General features: G+C 39.7%; 1 protein-coding gene across 1 annotated transcript in view; it reads left to right on the forward strand.

The window, feature by feature from the left end:
- The window catches only part of LOC306888389 (fibrillin-1-like), a 92,609-nt gene that overhangs the window by 45,725 nt on the left and 30,034 nt on the right, over window positions 1-16,850 (forward strand). The window contains exons 32-35 of the mRNA XM_079446637.1: window positions 284-409; window positions 14,155-14,277; window positions 14,371-14,493; window positions 15,109-15,234. Of these exons, the coding sequence (XP_079302763.1) occupies window positions 284-409; window positions 14,155-14,277; window positions 14,371-14,493; window positions 15,109-15,234 (498 nt within the window). The remainder of the gene's footprint in view (window positions 1-283; window positions 410-14,154; window positions 14,278-14,370; window positions 14,494-15,108; window positions 15,235-16,850) is intronic.

A 16,850-nucleotide genomic window follows, 5' to 3' on the forward strand; every position in this document is an offset into this window, starting at 1 on the left:
TATATATATATATAAAATAATGTATAAATTATATGGAGAAAAAAACTAAGACACTTAATAAAAAGATGAAATATCTTATGTGTTTGGCTGCATGACCTGTGACCGTTGAAAAACATCAGAGGCGTGTGAATGTGTAAATATTTGAACTCAAAATGATTTGACTGATGACACCGGTTATACTGTATGAACATAGTACTTACTCTGTACTATGGTAAATGTCAAATGTCTCTTATTTTCACTTCTGTGTAACTGTAATCTCTGTGTGTGTGTGTGTGTGTGTCAGATGTGAACGAGTGTGAGCTGAATCCAAACATCTGTCTGAGCGGGAAGTGTGAGAACACCAAGGGCTCGTTCATCTGTCACTGTGACCTCGGCTTCTCCGTTAGGAAAGGGACGACCGGCTGTACAGGTGAGACGGCCTTCACACAAACACACACACACAGCCTAGTCAATTCATAGCTTTCAGTCACGTGACCGGCTCGAAGACCTGGAGGGCAAAACATCCATTGAACTGCAGCACAAGCCTGACAATTTTCCATCTGTTTCACAGCCGCAAATATTTAGATCCCCTCTCAAAAGAATAAAACAAAGTTATGTAAACAAAATGCAAGTTACTTAAAGTGCCTTAATATATTTAAAACAGTAATATTTTCTATATTAATGATGCATAAACTCCTCATTGATGATGTATATTTTGTACAGGCAAGCAGATGAGGCCGGAATATGAACGCAATCCACTTAACAGTTCAGTGTTTTCCTTCTTATGGTTTTCTATGGGAAGCCATTTAACGTGAAACTTTGCACATTGCGTTTATATTCTGGCTTCATCTGCTTGCCTGTACAAAATATACATCATCAATGAGGAGTTTAATGAATTTCGGCGTTTAGTATCCGTGTTTTACTACATTACTATTTGAAATTTGATTCGATTACCAATTCAATTCGATATAGATTATTTTGGATATATATCCGGTAAAGTACATTCCAAATTTTCTCAAGGAAAAAAAACCTCTCAACTAACGCTGTAAAATATACACGAGAGTCAGATTGTACTATGGCTGTTAGATCTCAGATGTCTCATACTGGTTATACTTTGCTTGATGCTCCTTTATACTCCTCTACATGGTCTGTGTTTGAGCCACTCAACTTGCTCTCCTGTAAGGACATTGTGGACCAACTCGCTTACATCATGTCCACAAGATATAGTTCCTCCGTTTTTTCTTAAACAAATTATGAATGCAGTTGGCCCAAGTCTGTTATCAGTAATTAATAAATGCTAACAAACTGGTACTATACCAGTCTGCCTTAAGCAGGCTACTGTAACACCATATCTTAAAAAGCCAAACCTCGATCCTACATCTCTTTCCAATTTGCGGCCCATCTCAAATCTTCCTTTTATTTCAAAGATGGAGAAAGTTGTACTGGCTCAACTACAGTCTTTCTCGTCAGAAAACTCCATTAATGAAGTCTTTCAATCAGGTTTTAAAGCTCTACATAGCACTGAATCGGCTCTGCTAAGAGTCTTAAATGACATATTTCTCATGACAGATTCAGGGAAACCCATGGCTCTTGTCCTCTTGGACTTAAGCACTGCATTTGACTTAGTCGACCACAGCATTCTTCTGTCACGCCTGGAGTCTTGTGTAGGACTTCGTGGTATGGTTTTACTGCGGTTTCGTTCTTATTTGTGAAATAGGTGTTTTACTGTTCAAATAGGGCATTGCATTTCAACTGACATTCCTCTTGGTTGTGGTGTTCCGCAAGGTTCGATCCTTGGGCCTGTGTTGTTTTCAATGTATTTGCTCCCCTTGGCCTCCATTTAAAAAAAATATGGTGTCTCCTTTCATCTAAATTCTGATGATACTCCGCTTTATCTTCCCCTACAGCGTAATAATAAATATTCTCTTCAACCATAGTTAGATTGCCTAAATGAACTTATGCTATGGCTTTCAAGAAATTGTTTACACCTGAACGGAAACAAATCAGAAATTATTTTGTTTGGTCCTAGGGAAAATGCTGATTTTAATTTTGACCTTGGTTTCCTTACGCCACATAATACACAGTGTGCCAGGAACTTGGGCAGTTTATTTGACTCCAGTTTAAAGTTTGATAAACAGATTTCAGCTGTAGTTAAGTCATGTTTTTATCAACTTTGCCTTCTCAGTAAAGTTAAGCCCTTCCTATCTAGGAAAAATCTTGAAATAGCTATCCATGCCTTTATAACATCTCAGCTTGATTATTGTAACTCTTTGTATTCTGGTATTTCTCAGTCTTCAATTTCTCATCTTCAGTTAGTTCAGAATGCAGCTGCTAGACAGCTTGAATGGAAGCGAAAATATGAACATATTACGCCTATTTTAATGTCCCTACACTGGCTTCCTGTCAAGTTAGGGTTAGGGTTGAAAAACAGTCATTTTTCTATCGGAATAACGAGTTTATGGTCACCGAATATGTTTTTTTCTGAGGTAAATGTGACGTCACGTTGTAACAGACTTGGGTTCATTTCAAAGATTTTGTATTTGCTTGCTTTCTTTATTTGTTAATTCAAGTGTGGGTTTCTTTTGTGCTGTTAATTTGTTATAACGCGATATTGTTTACAAGCTGTTATATTGTTGTCTTTGAGGGATTGTAAAGTTGTACTCTGGCTGCCCACTGCTCCGGGTGTATGTTCACTACTGAGTGTACACTTGGATGGGTTATATGCAGAGCACAAATTCTGAGTATGGGTCACCATACTTGGCCACACATCACTTCTCTTTCCCTTTTCCCTTTTTTTTTAACTTACCTTCAGATGTTTATTCATGTTTATTTCGAATCTGTTATTAACGCGGAGGAGATGATGAGTTCAAGTGCGCTTCATTCTGCAGCGATCTGTCACTCACATTAACCTGTTAACGTTCACCAGAGCGACCTCGCACTGAACGATCTTTGTTTGCATGTGTCATTGTTTTCTAATAGAATAAATGAAACGGGACAAAGTTAATCTTGTCAAACTATATATCATTCTGAGGGTCTAAGCCTCAAGCATCGACGACAGATCGCTGTTTTTCGATGGAAAGCTTATAAGGAATGAGTGGCACAAATTTGCTACATTTGTGTAAGCAGTACACATCCAAACACGCAGAGTAAAAAAGCAGTACGTACCTTTATCATTGTAATAACGAGCCACAAACGCGTCCACTGCTGAAATCCCAGTTTAGTTAGAGAGGTAAGGGTCCACAGAACAACATCCCAGCGAGCACTTTTAGTCCAGCGAAACAATAACGTTGTAATAAGGATGAATATTCCTTTGTTTACGTTTCATTTCTTCAGAGAGTTATTGTTCGCGTCCGTTATGGAATAAATTACGCTCAAAAACAGCGTCTTGGTGGTAAAAAAACAAAACGATGTTACAGCATACGGTTTTACAAAAATAATGAGACCGTCTACGGAAAAAAGTCTCAGAAAAGCGGAATATAGATTATTTGAATTTGGCGCTCCCTCCTGCCGGCAGTGACGCTTCTGTGACGCACGCTGTCATCTGAGCGGGGCGTAACTTAGCGATCTGCTTTATCCATAAAAAACTGTTTTTTTTTTCTTCTACATTTTTTATATGTGTGTGTGTGTATTGTGTGGGGAATGTGGCCGTGTCTGCATGATTATAATATGTATGGACGCACATCAGCGTGTTTATTAGCGACTCTATGACGGCTATCATTGTGATTCATTGATCAGCTATTATTGATTATATGGCCCATCTGTTTGATTATCATCTGAATAGATGCACATCAGCGTGTGTTTACTGACTCTATGACCATGTCTGGCAATATCACTTCACGTCTGGCAGTGATATTTATCATTGTAATAACGAATAACGAAGAATACTTCAGTATACATACTATATACAAAGCATTTTTTCTATTTTTTTTTCCTTTTTATTACTCAAATAATTATTTTTGTATTTTTTAGTGCTCAAATAAATCTGTCTATTATTTTATAATTGAAAAACTATGCAGGAACATGTATAATGACTAAAATAGTTTGTATAATTCTGCAATCCATTTGGTGGTTATTTTTCCTCAAACAGGGGGGGGGGGGGACTATAAATAGTTTCAGAAAAAATATTGCAGGAATCTCATTTTTCATGGTATCTTCTTCAAATTTGAAATATGAACTGATGAGACACATGGCTTTCGATCCATTACTTTTCTGGATTGCTCCAGGACTTATTTCATGTATTTGTATATGAAATAAAAAAAACATTCAGTGTGGAAAGATATTTTTCAAGGCACGTCAGTGCCTATAACTTTTTATCTTTTTGAGCATTATCAACTCTGGATGATAGATAGTAAAGCCCAGAGTCTCTTCTTTCCAAAGATACCTAATTTGTTTGTGTAAGCACACTTTGTCACAAACTGTTACCATTTTAATTTAGGTAGGTTATTTTCACCTGCGAGGCCACAAATGGCAGTGAAGGTTAACAGGTTAAACAGCGCAAAACGGCATTTATTGTTTGAATATAATAATAAAATGGACAGAATTTGAAATCTGAGACTTTGTTTCATATCAAAATTAACAAAGCACAAAGCTTATTGCAATTTATTTGATGCGCTAGAATGTTCCGTTCATTAACTGAAAACAGGCTAGACTAATCGATTCTTGGGATTTAAGAATCAGTTTTGTGTCGTAAAAATTATGATCTTGTTATTTTACACATGCATCTGCTTACATATGCGATCCCTTGTTTCTGCTTCTTCACCGTGTTATCTGGATATTCAGTACTCTATCAGAAGATGTGTAACGGCGCCTCCTACCATACGATTCTTGCTGAGAGTGTTTTAAGTGTGTTGCTAGGGTGTTCTGGGTGGTTGTTAGGTAGTGTCAGTTAAGTCGGTCTCTGTCATCTCTTTTCAGTTGCAAATTTACTTGCCTTTGACTAAGAATAAAGTTTGCCATTGATACTCTTGCTGATGTCAAATCATGGCTCTCCAAAACTGTTGAACGCAGATAAAACCGAAGTTCTTGTCTTCAGTCCCTCTGAACATAGGGCAAGTAATCAACTCAATCTCGAGACCCTAACTTCCTTCATCTCTCCCCAAGTTCAGAATCTGGATGTGGTGTTTGATAACTCCTTTAAATTTGATTTCCATCTTCATTCTCTTTCTAAAGTTATCTAGAGGTTGCTATACATTTGCCTTTATTGCATCTCGGCTGGATTATTGCAACTCCTTTTCTTTTGGTATATCAAAGTCTCAAATCTCTCGGTTACAAGTAGTCCAAATGCAGCAGCTAGATTCTCGAAGGGGTGTAAAAATTTGATCATGTTACTTCATTCTTGAGATCATTGCATCGGCTGCCAGTTTAATTTGAGTTTAAAATCTTGCTACTTGTCTATAAATCACTTAACAATCAAGCTTCTCCTTATTTATCTGATTTACTCTACCCCTACACTCGGTGAGGAGACTAAGATCAAAGAGCAAATTCTCCTCCTGGTCCCAAGAACCCGCTTAAAGACCAGGGCCTGTATTCTTAAAGATTCTAAGAATCCTCTCAGAGAGCTCCTAATTTAGCTTAAAAATGTCTAACTAGGAGTCTCAGCTTAAAAGTGAGAGCTTAAAACTCTAAGCGAGGAAAAGACAAAAACTTGTATCTTAGTGAGGAGGCGGGACTGACCCCGTTGCTATGTATGACACAGTCTTTTGAAGATTGTGATTGGTTGGTTGTCCAAGAAGGAAATAAAAGAGCGCTTTTAAGAGTAGGGTCTATTATACAGTAACCCTTCACTTTGAAATTACAGCCGTAATTTTTCCTGTTTTGCTCTCTCACACACACACACACACGCACACACACACATATTATATATGTATATATATTCTTTATTTTTTATTTACCGTGCTGTCATACTTAACATATTTTATAGGAAACCAACAGCGACACAATAAGGTTCTGAATGTGCTGTAATTGTTTGTGTGATGTCTTTGGTTATAGAAGGTTGTGACAGACCGAGATCATCACTGCTGCATAGTTGCTAAATATGTTAATGTTGTTAATGTAGTGATTACTTTGAATTTCTGCGTGGTGTCGGAGATGTTAGCGTGTCTCTAATAAGATGCACAATCTAATGTGTAGCGTCTTATTAACTCACTGTCATGCATTGTGTGCAACACATTTCTTCTCCTTCTTCATGTTTCTCCACTTCTAAAGAAACTAAAGCCTCTTAAAAGTCCTCGTCCGTACTCCTAACAGTTTCAGACCTTAAGACCTCTTTTAAGGGTTAAGATGCTTTCTGAATTACTTTTTTCTTTACTAGGATCTTTTCTTTAATTTTTAGAGGAAACACCCACATTTCTAAGAATTTTCTTATAATTTTGTTACTAGGAGCAACTCTTAGCACTAAGATTTTTCACGAATACGGGCCCTGGGTTCTAGAGCCTTTGAAGTGGCTGGTCCACCAGTTCACATTAGAATGGCTTCCACTTTATTTGAGTCATATCTTAAAGTCATAAGTCAAAGTCGTATCTTAAAGTGCCCCTATTATGCATTTTTGAAAATGATCTTTCATGCAGTGTGTAATACAGCACTAAGTGAATGAATACATCCTGCAAAGTTTTAAATCTGAAAGTGCACCGTGTATAAAGTTAGTCTCTCAAAAGAAAGAGTCGACCCTGAATCAATGAAATGAGTCGTTTTTAAAACGAATCCCAAGCCTTTTCATGTCAACATGAAACATTAGTATATTGCCGCCCATTTGTTGTTTTTTTCGAGTTGGTCTGAATGAAAATGCAAATTCATTCTTTGCCACTAGGTGCAGCTTCTGGAGTGGCAAACGCTCACAAACACTGCTTTAATTGAAATCGACCAATCACCGCAGATTAGCGTCACGCAAAGGAGGGGTTTGGAAAAATGAATCGTTTGGGAGTTGTTGAGCGAGTAAAGTAAAAATAAATGCATATTATAAGACAATGAAAATGTTTTTTGACCTTGCATGCATGTCAACCTGTTGTTGGGGACTCCCAAAACAAAAATATGAACCTTTCATAACCCATAATAGGGGCACTTTAATAATAGGGGCATCTCTTCTCTTTGCCTTTTTTTTTCTTTGGCAATGTGTGGCTCTTGTATGGTTTTAATTTGTGTACTGATTTTTCCTCTTTTTATTTTATTTTCCTGTTGTGCAGCACTGGTCGGCCTTGCTCCGTGCTTAAACGTGCTCTAGAAATAAAACTGAACTCTCTCTCTCTCTCTCTCTCTCTGTCTCTCGCTCATATTTTCCATGTTTTCTGAGCATGTTTTCCTCGTCTGATCTGAGTCAGTGAGCAGGAATCCTGAGGCGCCTCATGTTCTCGGGATTTTTGCACGTGACGCTGGAAGATATTCGGCCCAGATTCCTGAGCGCTGATCAATGGCTAATGAAACGGTCCATTAGAGCCACTTGAGTATTCGAAACGGTGCTCTCAATCCTCCGGCCCATTTGGTTTCGCTGCTTGTTGACTTTTTATTTCTAATTTCTTTCACATTTTCATCCTGAAGGCGTTTTGCGCACATCTGCAGCTGTTTGTCTCTCTGTGTATTTTTACTGGTGATGATTTTAATGTCTTGTCATTTATAAACATCCAGACGCTAACTTCATTAAAGTTCAAGTTGAGCTTTAAAGTGATGTTTTCCAGGCATGATGGGACTGACATGATGGTAATGAACTGAAGATCATTTATTTGAGTTGTGTTGGATTGTGGGAGAGCCGCATCAGTGATTGATGAGTGTGTGAAGGTCATCATGTGTGCTTTAATTGGCCGAGTGACATCATCAGTGGGCAACAGCGTTTGGGGGGGGGGGGGGGTTGAGTGTTCGAGGTCAGGGGTCAGCACACACACATGTATTCCAGCTGAAACCTCTGAATTAGTTTAGACTGAGATTTTAAAGTAATATTTCAGTAATTCAACAACACATTTTTGTAGTTTAATTGTGATACAGTTATATGTGATTCTGTTTATATTTTAAAGTTTAAATTTTTATTTTTGTCTCATTGTCTCATTAATTTTAGTCAGATTTAGTAATAATTTTTTATGTTTTTGTCATTTTGATTTTTTTTTTTTTTTAAGTGTCTGTATGGTTTTTATAAATGTTAATTTCAGTTTTTGTTTTAGCTGTTTTGGTAAATGAAGTTGAACTAAAAGAGAGTTTATTCAAGCTTGTTTTATTTTGTGTAACTAAAATGTTTTTTTTATGTGATTTATTTTAAAATTACTATTTAATTGTGATAATTAATTGTGAGGTTTTTACTTTTGATTTTTATTTTAAAATAATTTATGAAAATTTTAAACTGGATTTAAATAATTTCATTGTATTATTTTATTATTATTATAATTTTTCGTTTTAAATAATGTATTTTAATTTAGCATTTTTATGAATTAATGGTGTTTAGTAAGTGGTTTTTTTATTGTTTTTACTTTAAAATAATTGATTTTACATGTATATTAATAAATTTTTCTGTGTTTTATTAATTTTTAAGTACGTCATGTGCTGTGCATTTATTCAGTTTCACATGTTCAGTGAGTTGTTGTATGTGTTTGCTCTGCTTTAGAGAAACATTTGTCATGTAGCTTCATTCTCTTTCAGCACTTCATGTGTTTGTGTGTTAATTCTGTGTAATTTGACTGACGTCACGAGTCTTTCTTGATGAGCTTGTTTATCTGAGCTCGGTTCCCATCAGGCCAGTAAAGTGGTTTATTTTGGAGTAAACACCGAAGCGCTTCATTATTTCCCCTCTCTGGTTTTATCGCCTTGATTGGCTGTCAGCTGGACGTGTGCTGTGCATATTTTGCGGATTAGATTTGCTCTAATAAAAGCGCAGCATGCTCACAGGGCAGGCAGACGGAGAGGTCGCTCCGCTCCGGTTATTTGAGGACAGACGGAGAGCTGCAGTCTAATGAGACTCCATGAAGGAACAGAATGTGAAGGGCTCACAGCTGAACTTCATCAGACACGTTCAGCGACGCGCTCGTTAAACAATCTCATTAGATGGACACTGACCGCTCGCAGGATCCTGGGATTAAGCAGACGCAATTATTTCAGGCCCTGCAACAGGAAATTATGTCATGCTCCAGGACACGGTCAAACATAATTTTCACGGGTCATTAGATTTGAACTTGAGTATGACATGAAGCTCCTTTCATATGCGTGCGATGAGAGCACGGCCTGTCCATCACAATAGAGTGCAAAGTAAAAACTTTATTTGTGTTAATGTTAATCAGTGGCATTTGCTTTTGTTGAAGCCATTCGTTCACAACTTATTCTTAAAATAATTATGTTTGTCATTCTGCTACATGTGGGGACATACAGTGGAACGAAATGTCGTGCCTCGGTGGACCACGGTGCTACATAAATACAGACATACAACAATGAAGTAAAAAACACTATAAACCTATACACAACTAACCTACTGACAGATTTAACTATAAGTGTACTATATATAAGTATTTTTTTGGGGTTTGAGTTCAGGGCTCTCACAGCCTGGGGGAAAAAGCTGTTGAGCAGTCTGGCGGAGCGGGCTCTGATGCTCCGGTACCGTCTTCCTGATGGTAGGAGCTGGAAGAGACTGTGGGAGGGATGGGTGGAGTCCTTCAGGATGCTGTTGGTTTTGCTGGAGCATCGTGTAAGGAAAATATCCAGGATGGAGGGGAGAGGGGCACCGATGATCTTTGTAGCTGTGTTCACTGTCCGCTGGAGGGTCTTGCGGTCAGCAGCACTGCAGTTCCCGTACCAGACCGTGATGCAGCTGGTCAGCACACTCTCAATGGTGCCTCTGTAGAATGTGGTGAGGATGGGTGGAGGGAGACTTGCTCTTTTCAGCCGGCGGAGAAAGTGTAGGCGCTGTTGTGCCTTTTTGGAGAGTGACATGGTGTTGGTGGTCCAGGTGAGATCCTCTGTGATGTGCATCCCCAGGAATTTAGTGCTGCTGACTCTCTCCACAGTCGAGCTGTCGATGGTCAGTGGGGGGTGGTCAACGGAGTTTCCTCTGAAGTCCATCACAACCTCCTTTGTCTTCTCCACATCGAGGGACAGATTGTTAGTGCCACACCATTCAGCCAGCTGTGCCACTTCCTCGCTGTAGTGCGTTTCATCGTTGTTGCTGATGAGACCTACCACTGTTGTGTCATCAGCAAACTTGATGATGTGGTTGGAGCTGAACTTGGCAGTGCAGTCGTGGGTCAGCAGTGTGAAGAGCAGCGGGCTGAGCACACAGCCTTGTGGGGCACCTGTGCTCAGTGTGGTAGTGCTCGAGGTGTTGTGGCCGACACGGACTGACTGAGGTCTTCCAGTTAGAAATTACACAGGGAATTGTTAAGGCCCAGCAGGTTTAGTTTATTTATGAGCTGTTGTGGGATTATTGTGTTGAATGCCGAGCTGAAGTCAATGAACAGCATTCTAACATAGGAGTCTTTATTTTCTAGGTGGGTAAGAGCCAGGTGGAGGAAATTGCATCGTCCGTAGAGCGGTTTGGACGGTATGCAAACTGGAGCGGGTCGAGTGTGTTGGGGAGGCTGGTTTTGATGTTGTGCATGACTAACCTCTTAAAGCACTTCATCATGATTGGAGTCAGTGCTATGGGACGGTAGTCATTTAGACAGGACACAGGTGATTTCTTTTGGTACCGGTATGATTGTTGTGGATTTGAGACATGTGGGGACGACTGCCTGGCTCAGCGAGGTGTTGAAGATATCTGTTAGGACTAGGGGTCGACCGATTATCGACCTGGCCGATTATTGGCACCGATATTAAGCATTTTTATAATAATCGGCATCGGCCATTTTCAAAACCGATGTGCCGATAAAATTATTTAATTATGAAACGCGCTATTTGGCTCTGATGCAGCCTGTTGGAACTCACCACTCTGTGGCCGAGAGCAGTCTCCGCCCACCGCGCATCTGATTTGTTGAGAGTCAGGAGTCCGACCAATCAACGTGGAAGACTAAAGGCACTCTCACACCGAAAGCGCTTGCTAACTGGTGCTGCTTCATCACGCATCAGTTCTCTCTCAAAGGCAGCAGCAGACCTTGCACAAGTTGCAATAAATTACAATCCACTACACTGAAGTTGTAAAAACCTCAATTTTATCTATTTATGGTTTCCGAGATGGGGGAAACGCAGGGGGAATCGCGGAATCCAGTCATATAAATGGAATTTACTGTATAACGCGGAGTCACGGAATTAGTCAAAGTTTGGATGAATTAATCAAAAGTAGGTCAGTACACTTAAATCTACTCATGATATGGACTATCTGTAAACATTAAGCTGCAAAAAGACTATTTAAATATGAATTCTGCATGTTCGGCGTGTCTCTGTATATGTGAAAGGCACAGACGCGCGGTTTTGACACACACACACACACACACACACACACTGAAGTGCGCGACGCTCGCGGTGTTTTCCGCATCTGCCATGTCACGAGGACATAAATACATGAACATCATCCCCAGAACTGCTCTGAGAGTTACTTCATGAGCATTTGACTGTTTCGTTTGAGTAAAACGATCGTCATATCATAAATAGGCTACAGAAACTTAAGAGGTCCTGACGGCAACCCGTCAAAATAAAAGTTCGGTTTATTTACTAATGCTACTACAATTATTACAACTTTTGTTTAAAAGAATAATCACACAATACGCTATTTCTTACATGTTTTAATTTTAATAGTAAACCCATTTGTTTGCCAAAAAATAGAGTTCAACTCTCATTTGATTAAAAGATAAATTAAATTAATGTTTTATGCCTTCATTTGCACTGTTCTGTTAATGAAAACTAATGGAAATTACTGTCACATAGGCCAAGACTAAGATACTGTCACATAGGCCAAGACTAAGATACTGTCACATAGGCCAAGACTAAGATACTGTCACATAGGCCAAGATTAAGATACTGTCACATAGGCCAAGATTAAGATACTGTCACATAGGCCAAGATTAAGATACTGTCACATAGGCCAAGATTAAGATGACGGAAATTGGGACATTTCAATAGGCTATTGAACCAAGTGAGCCTATAACAGGCTATTAGTGTTATAGTTTCATTAAAATAGTTGCGGTCTTCTTCGCAACTTCTACAATGGAGCTATGAAGACAATTAAATTATTTACACATATTATATACATTGCGCTTTTTAAATTAATCAACTGATGTGCATTAGATGATGAATTGAATAGTCACCTCTTGTAGGTTATGATTTAGTCAACCGAAAATAATTAATGAAGAATTATGAGAGGTTATGCTATTACACATACATTTCTAACATGTAAATTATTGAAGCCAAATACTTACATTTCCCCAAGCTGTTTAGCTTTAGTATTTAGTATTCATAGGCTTAATCATGAAGCATGCAGTGGCCCCACTTTTAACTCTCTCTTTATATATTACCCTTATTGTAGATGGATGCATGGGGGAAGACAAGAGTAAGAAGTGCAACCAACACTAGGGAAGGCCGTTTTTGTCAGAGCCCTTGTTATTCTTAATTTTGACATTCATTTTCATTTTTACACCAGACATATATATCGGTTCAATATATCGGTTATCGGTCTACTTGGTCTGTAATAATCGGTATCGGCATCGGCCCTGAAAAACACATATCGGTCGACCCCTAGTTAGGACATCTGTCAGCTGTGCAGCACAGTCTCTCAGAACACGGCCAGGTATGTTGTCAGGACCCGCAGCCTTGCGTGGGTTAATCCTAGATAGGGTCTTCCTTACGTCGGCTGGAGACAGACAGAGCGCCCGGTCGTTGGGAGGTGTGGGCAGTTTTTGTGCAGGTGTGTCATTCTGCATTTCAAGCCGTGAATAAAAGTGGTTGAGTGCATCGGGGAGGGATGTGTCCTCATGGCCTGTGGCAGGGGCTTGTAGTCAGTGATGGTCTGAATGGCTTGCCACAGGCTCCGTGTGTCTCTGCTGTCTGTGAAGTGATTGTTGATTTTTTTGAGCGTATGACCGTTTTGCATTTTTGATGCCACAGGACAGACTGGCTCTTGCTGTTTTGAGGGCTGCTTTATCTCCTGATCTGAATGCTTCATCTCTGGTCTTTAGCAGCCCACGAACCTCTGCTGTCATCCATGGCTTCTGGTTGGCACGTGTGGTGATGGTCTTGCAGTAAACAGTAAGCAGTAAACAAAAGCCTCGTAGCTTCTCAGTAGCCACCGGCAAGCGTTGTTGTTTGTACGCTTTGCCGATATCCAAAAGACTTTGGCGATCATAGATGAGTTTTGGGGTGATTTCCTTATGAGTTAGCGGTAAACTGACACTATTTGGAGACGAACAGACATTAAAAGACATAAAAGCACCGTCTTTGGGACCCGGAGTAGCCACTGCGTCTGATCGCGCTGCCATCTTGGATCTATTTGTGGTGAAAACTACATTACCCATGTTTCTTTGCAGAATATTCCACCAATCAGAATCATCACAAATAAATCATGGTAAAAGTAAAAAGTACTAAATGCATATTTGAAAAAATATACCAAAAAACCAATCATTAACTAACAATGTGCAATACATTTAGAGTATTAATTAATCTTTGTTAACATTAGTTTGATACAACTGTTCATACAATTTTAATTTATTTAATAATGTATTAGTAAATGATCAAATTAACATTTAACTAATATTAATAAATGCTTTAGAAGTTGTTTTCATTGTTAGTTCATGTTAACTAGTGTTAACAAATGGACCCTTTTCGTAAAGTGTTACCAAAATATTTGTCTATTTATGCATATCTTGCAATTAACTTTAAATGTATCTTTTCTATAGATACTATCAACAAGTTTAAATGAATAGTGTAATATTTGACCATCGTTTTTTAACTCTGTTAAACCATTTGCAATTCTTCATGGGATTGTAGATCTTTTCCACATTTAACCTGATGAGTTCAAGTTTTATCCAATTTCTAAATACTTTTTTGCTTTAAATCAAAGTTTATAATGTTGTGATTCTCCATGAGTCTTGAATTCTTTAGATTTTTTTCAAATCTCTATGGGAAAAATACTTTGCAGCCAACTCTGCATAATGCATTCTATATTTCATGTTCATGAAAACTCTAACTTAAATATTCCCACTTTGTTTCAAACAGAGCAGATGGTGTTTGTGAAGCGCAGTACGTGTGTGTGACGCTCTCTTCATGTGTGTGTGTGTGATTTAGATATTAACGAGTGTGAGATCGGCGCTCATAACTGCGACCTACATGCGAGCTGTACGAACACCGCCGGCAGCTTCAGATGCAGCTGCGCTCCGGGCTGGATCGGGAACGGGATCAAATGCACAGGTGCGAACACACACTCTCTCGCTCTTGATCTGCTGTGTTTGGACTGATGGTGGTCAGGTGTGCAATAGAGCTGTTTCCTGTTTCCTGTTGCAGATCTGGACGAGTGTTCTAATGGGACACACCTCTGCAGCCCCAGCGCAGACTGCATGAACACCATGGGCTCCTACCGCTGCCTGTGCAAAGAGGGATTCACGGGAGACGGGTTCTACTGCGTCGGTACGGACTCTCACATACACACACACGCACACACACATTGTGTGTTTTTGTGAAAAGTGGGGACATCCCATAGGCCTAATGGTTTTTATACTGTACAAACTGTATGTGCTATTGCCATACACCAGTGGTTCTCAAAGTGTGGTGCGCGCCCGCCAGGGGGGGCACACGAGTACTGCAGGGGGGGTGCGGGCCATCAGCAAAAAGAGAAAAGAAATAAATCCGTTAACAGCCAAAGGACAGATTTTTTTTAATAGGTTTAAAGGGGGTCGCGACCAAAAAAGTTTGAGAACCACTGCCCTTCACCAACCCTACACCTAACCCTACCCCTTACAGGAAACTGCATTTTTACTTTCTCAAAAAAATTCACTCCGTATGATTTATAAGTGTTTTGAAAAATGGAGACATGGGGAAATGTCCTCATAAATCACCTTCTCCTCGTAATACCTGTTATACCCATGTCATTATACAAATTTGTCCTCATTTGTCACAAATACGCACACTCACACACACACTCACTCACACACACACACACACACTCACACATGCGCACATACACACGCACACACATGACGTGATGCCGCTGTTAATGCATGCGTGTGTTTGTGTGTCCTGTAGACACGGATGAGTGTGCAGAGAACGTGAATCTGTGTGAGAACGGACACTGTCTGAACGTCGCGGGTGGATACCGCTGTGAGTGTGACATGGGCTTCATCCCCACCGCAGACGGGAAAGCCTGTGAAGGTGAGACACTCCTCTTGACTTACCTGTCTGTCTGCCTCTCTGTCTCTATGTCTATGTTTATCTGTCTCTCTGTCTATCTTGTCTGTCTGTCTTACCTGTCTGTCTCTCTGTCTGTCTGCCTATGTTAATCTGTCTCTCTGTCTGTCTATGTTTATCTGTCTGTCTGTCTGTCTGTCTGTCTGTCTGCCTCTCTGTCTGTCTTACCTGTCTGTCTGTCTGCCTGTCTGTCTGTGTTTATCTGTCTGTCTGTCTTACCTGTCTGTCTGTCTGTCTCTCTGTCTGTCTGCCTATGTTTTTCTGTCTGTCTGTCTGTCTATGTTTATCTGTCTGTCTGTCTGTCTGCCTCTCTGTCTGTCTTACCTGTCTGTCTGTCTCTCTGTCTGTCTGCCTATGTTTATCTGTCTGTCTGTCTGCCTGTCTGTCTATGTTTATCTGTCTGTCTTACCTGTCTGTCTGTCTGTCTCTCTGTCTGTCTGCCTATGTTTATCTGTCTGTCTGTCTGCCTGTCTGTCTATGTTTATCTGTCTGTCTGTCTGCCTGTCTGTCTATGTTTATCTGTCTGTCTGTCTGTCTGTCTGCCTATGTTTATCTGTCTGTCTGTCTGCCTGTCTGTCTATGTTTATCTGTCTGTCTGCCTGTCTGTCTATGTTTATCTGTCTGTCTGTCTGTCTGTCTGCCTCTCTGTCTGCCTTACCTGTCTGTCTGTCTCTCTGTCTCTCTGTCTGTCTGCCTATGTTTATCTGTCTGTCTGTCTGCCTGTCTGTCTATGTTTATCTGTCTGTCTGTCTGCCTCTCTGTCTGTCTTACCTGTCTGTCTGTCTGTCTGTCTCTCTGTCTGTCTGCCTATGTTTATCTGTCTGTCTGTCTGCCTGTCTGTCTATGTTTATCTGTCTGTCTGTCTGCCTCTCTGTCTGTCTTACCTGTCTGTCTGTCTCTCTGTCTGTCTGCCTATGTTTATCTGTCTGTCTGTCTGTCTGCCTGTCTGTCTGTCTTACCTGTTTGTCTGTCTATCTGTCTGTTTGTGTCTCTCTGCCTGCCTGTCTTAACTATAACTATCATCATAATTATTGTTAATAATTTAATATTATAGTTATCAGTAACGATTATCGCTATAGTTATTGTTATATTAAAGTTATCATATTTATTGTTGATGGCTGTCATTATCATTATTTTTTGTTAATAATTATCATAAATGTTTTCACTCTTGGTTAAAACATAATTAATCTTCTTAATTAAAATAACTGATGATAATAACCCTATTAATATTAAAGGCAACTTCTTAAAATCCATTAAAAGCCTGATTTATCAAATCAATCCCATCCTGCTTTATTCCCACTGTAAATCCCGTCTGGATTGCCTGTGAATGCTGCTTCATGTTGATTGTAGGTTGTTGTTTGGTTGTGGGAGGTTGCAGTGCTCTTACACTGGACCTCCATGAACCAGCGGCTCTGCTGTGTGTGTGTGTAAAACACTGAGTGTGTGTTTGTGTGTGAGTGTGTATCTGTGTGTGTGTATGTGTACGTGCTTGATTGAGTGAATGTGCGTGTGTATCTGTGTGTGTGTGTGTGTGTGTGTGTGTGTGTGCATGCTTGAGTGAGTGTGTGTGTGTTTGTTTG

The sequence above is a fragment of the Barbus barbus genome (genome assembly GCF_936440315.1).
Source record: "Barbus barbus genome assembly, chromosome: 22".
In the NCBI taxonomy this organism is placed as follows: Eukaryota; Metazoa; Chordata; class Actinopteri; order Cypriniformes; family Cyprinidae; genus Barbus; species Barbus barbus.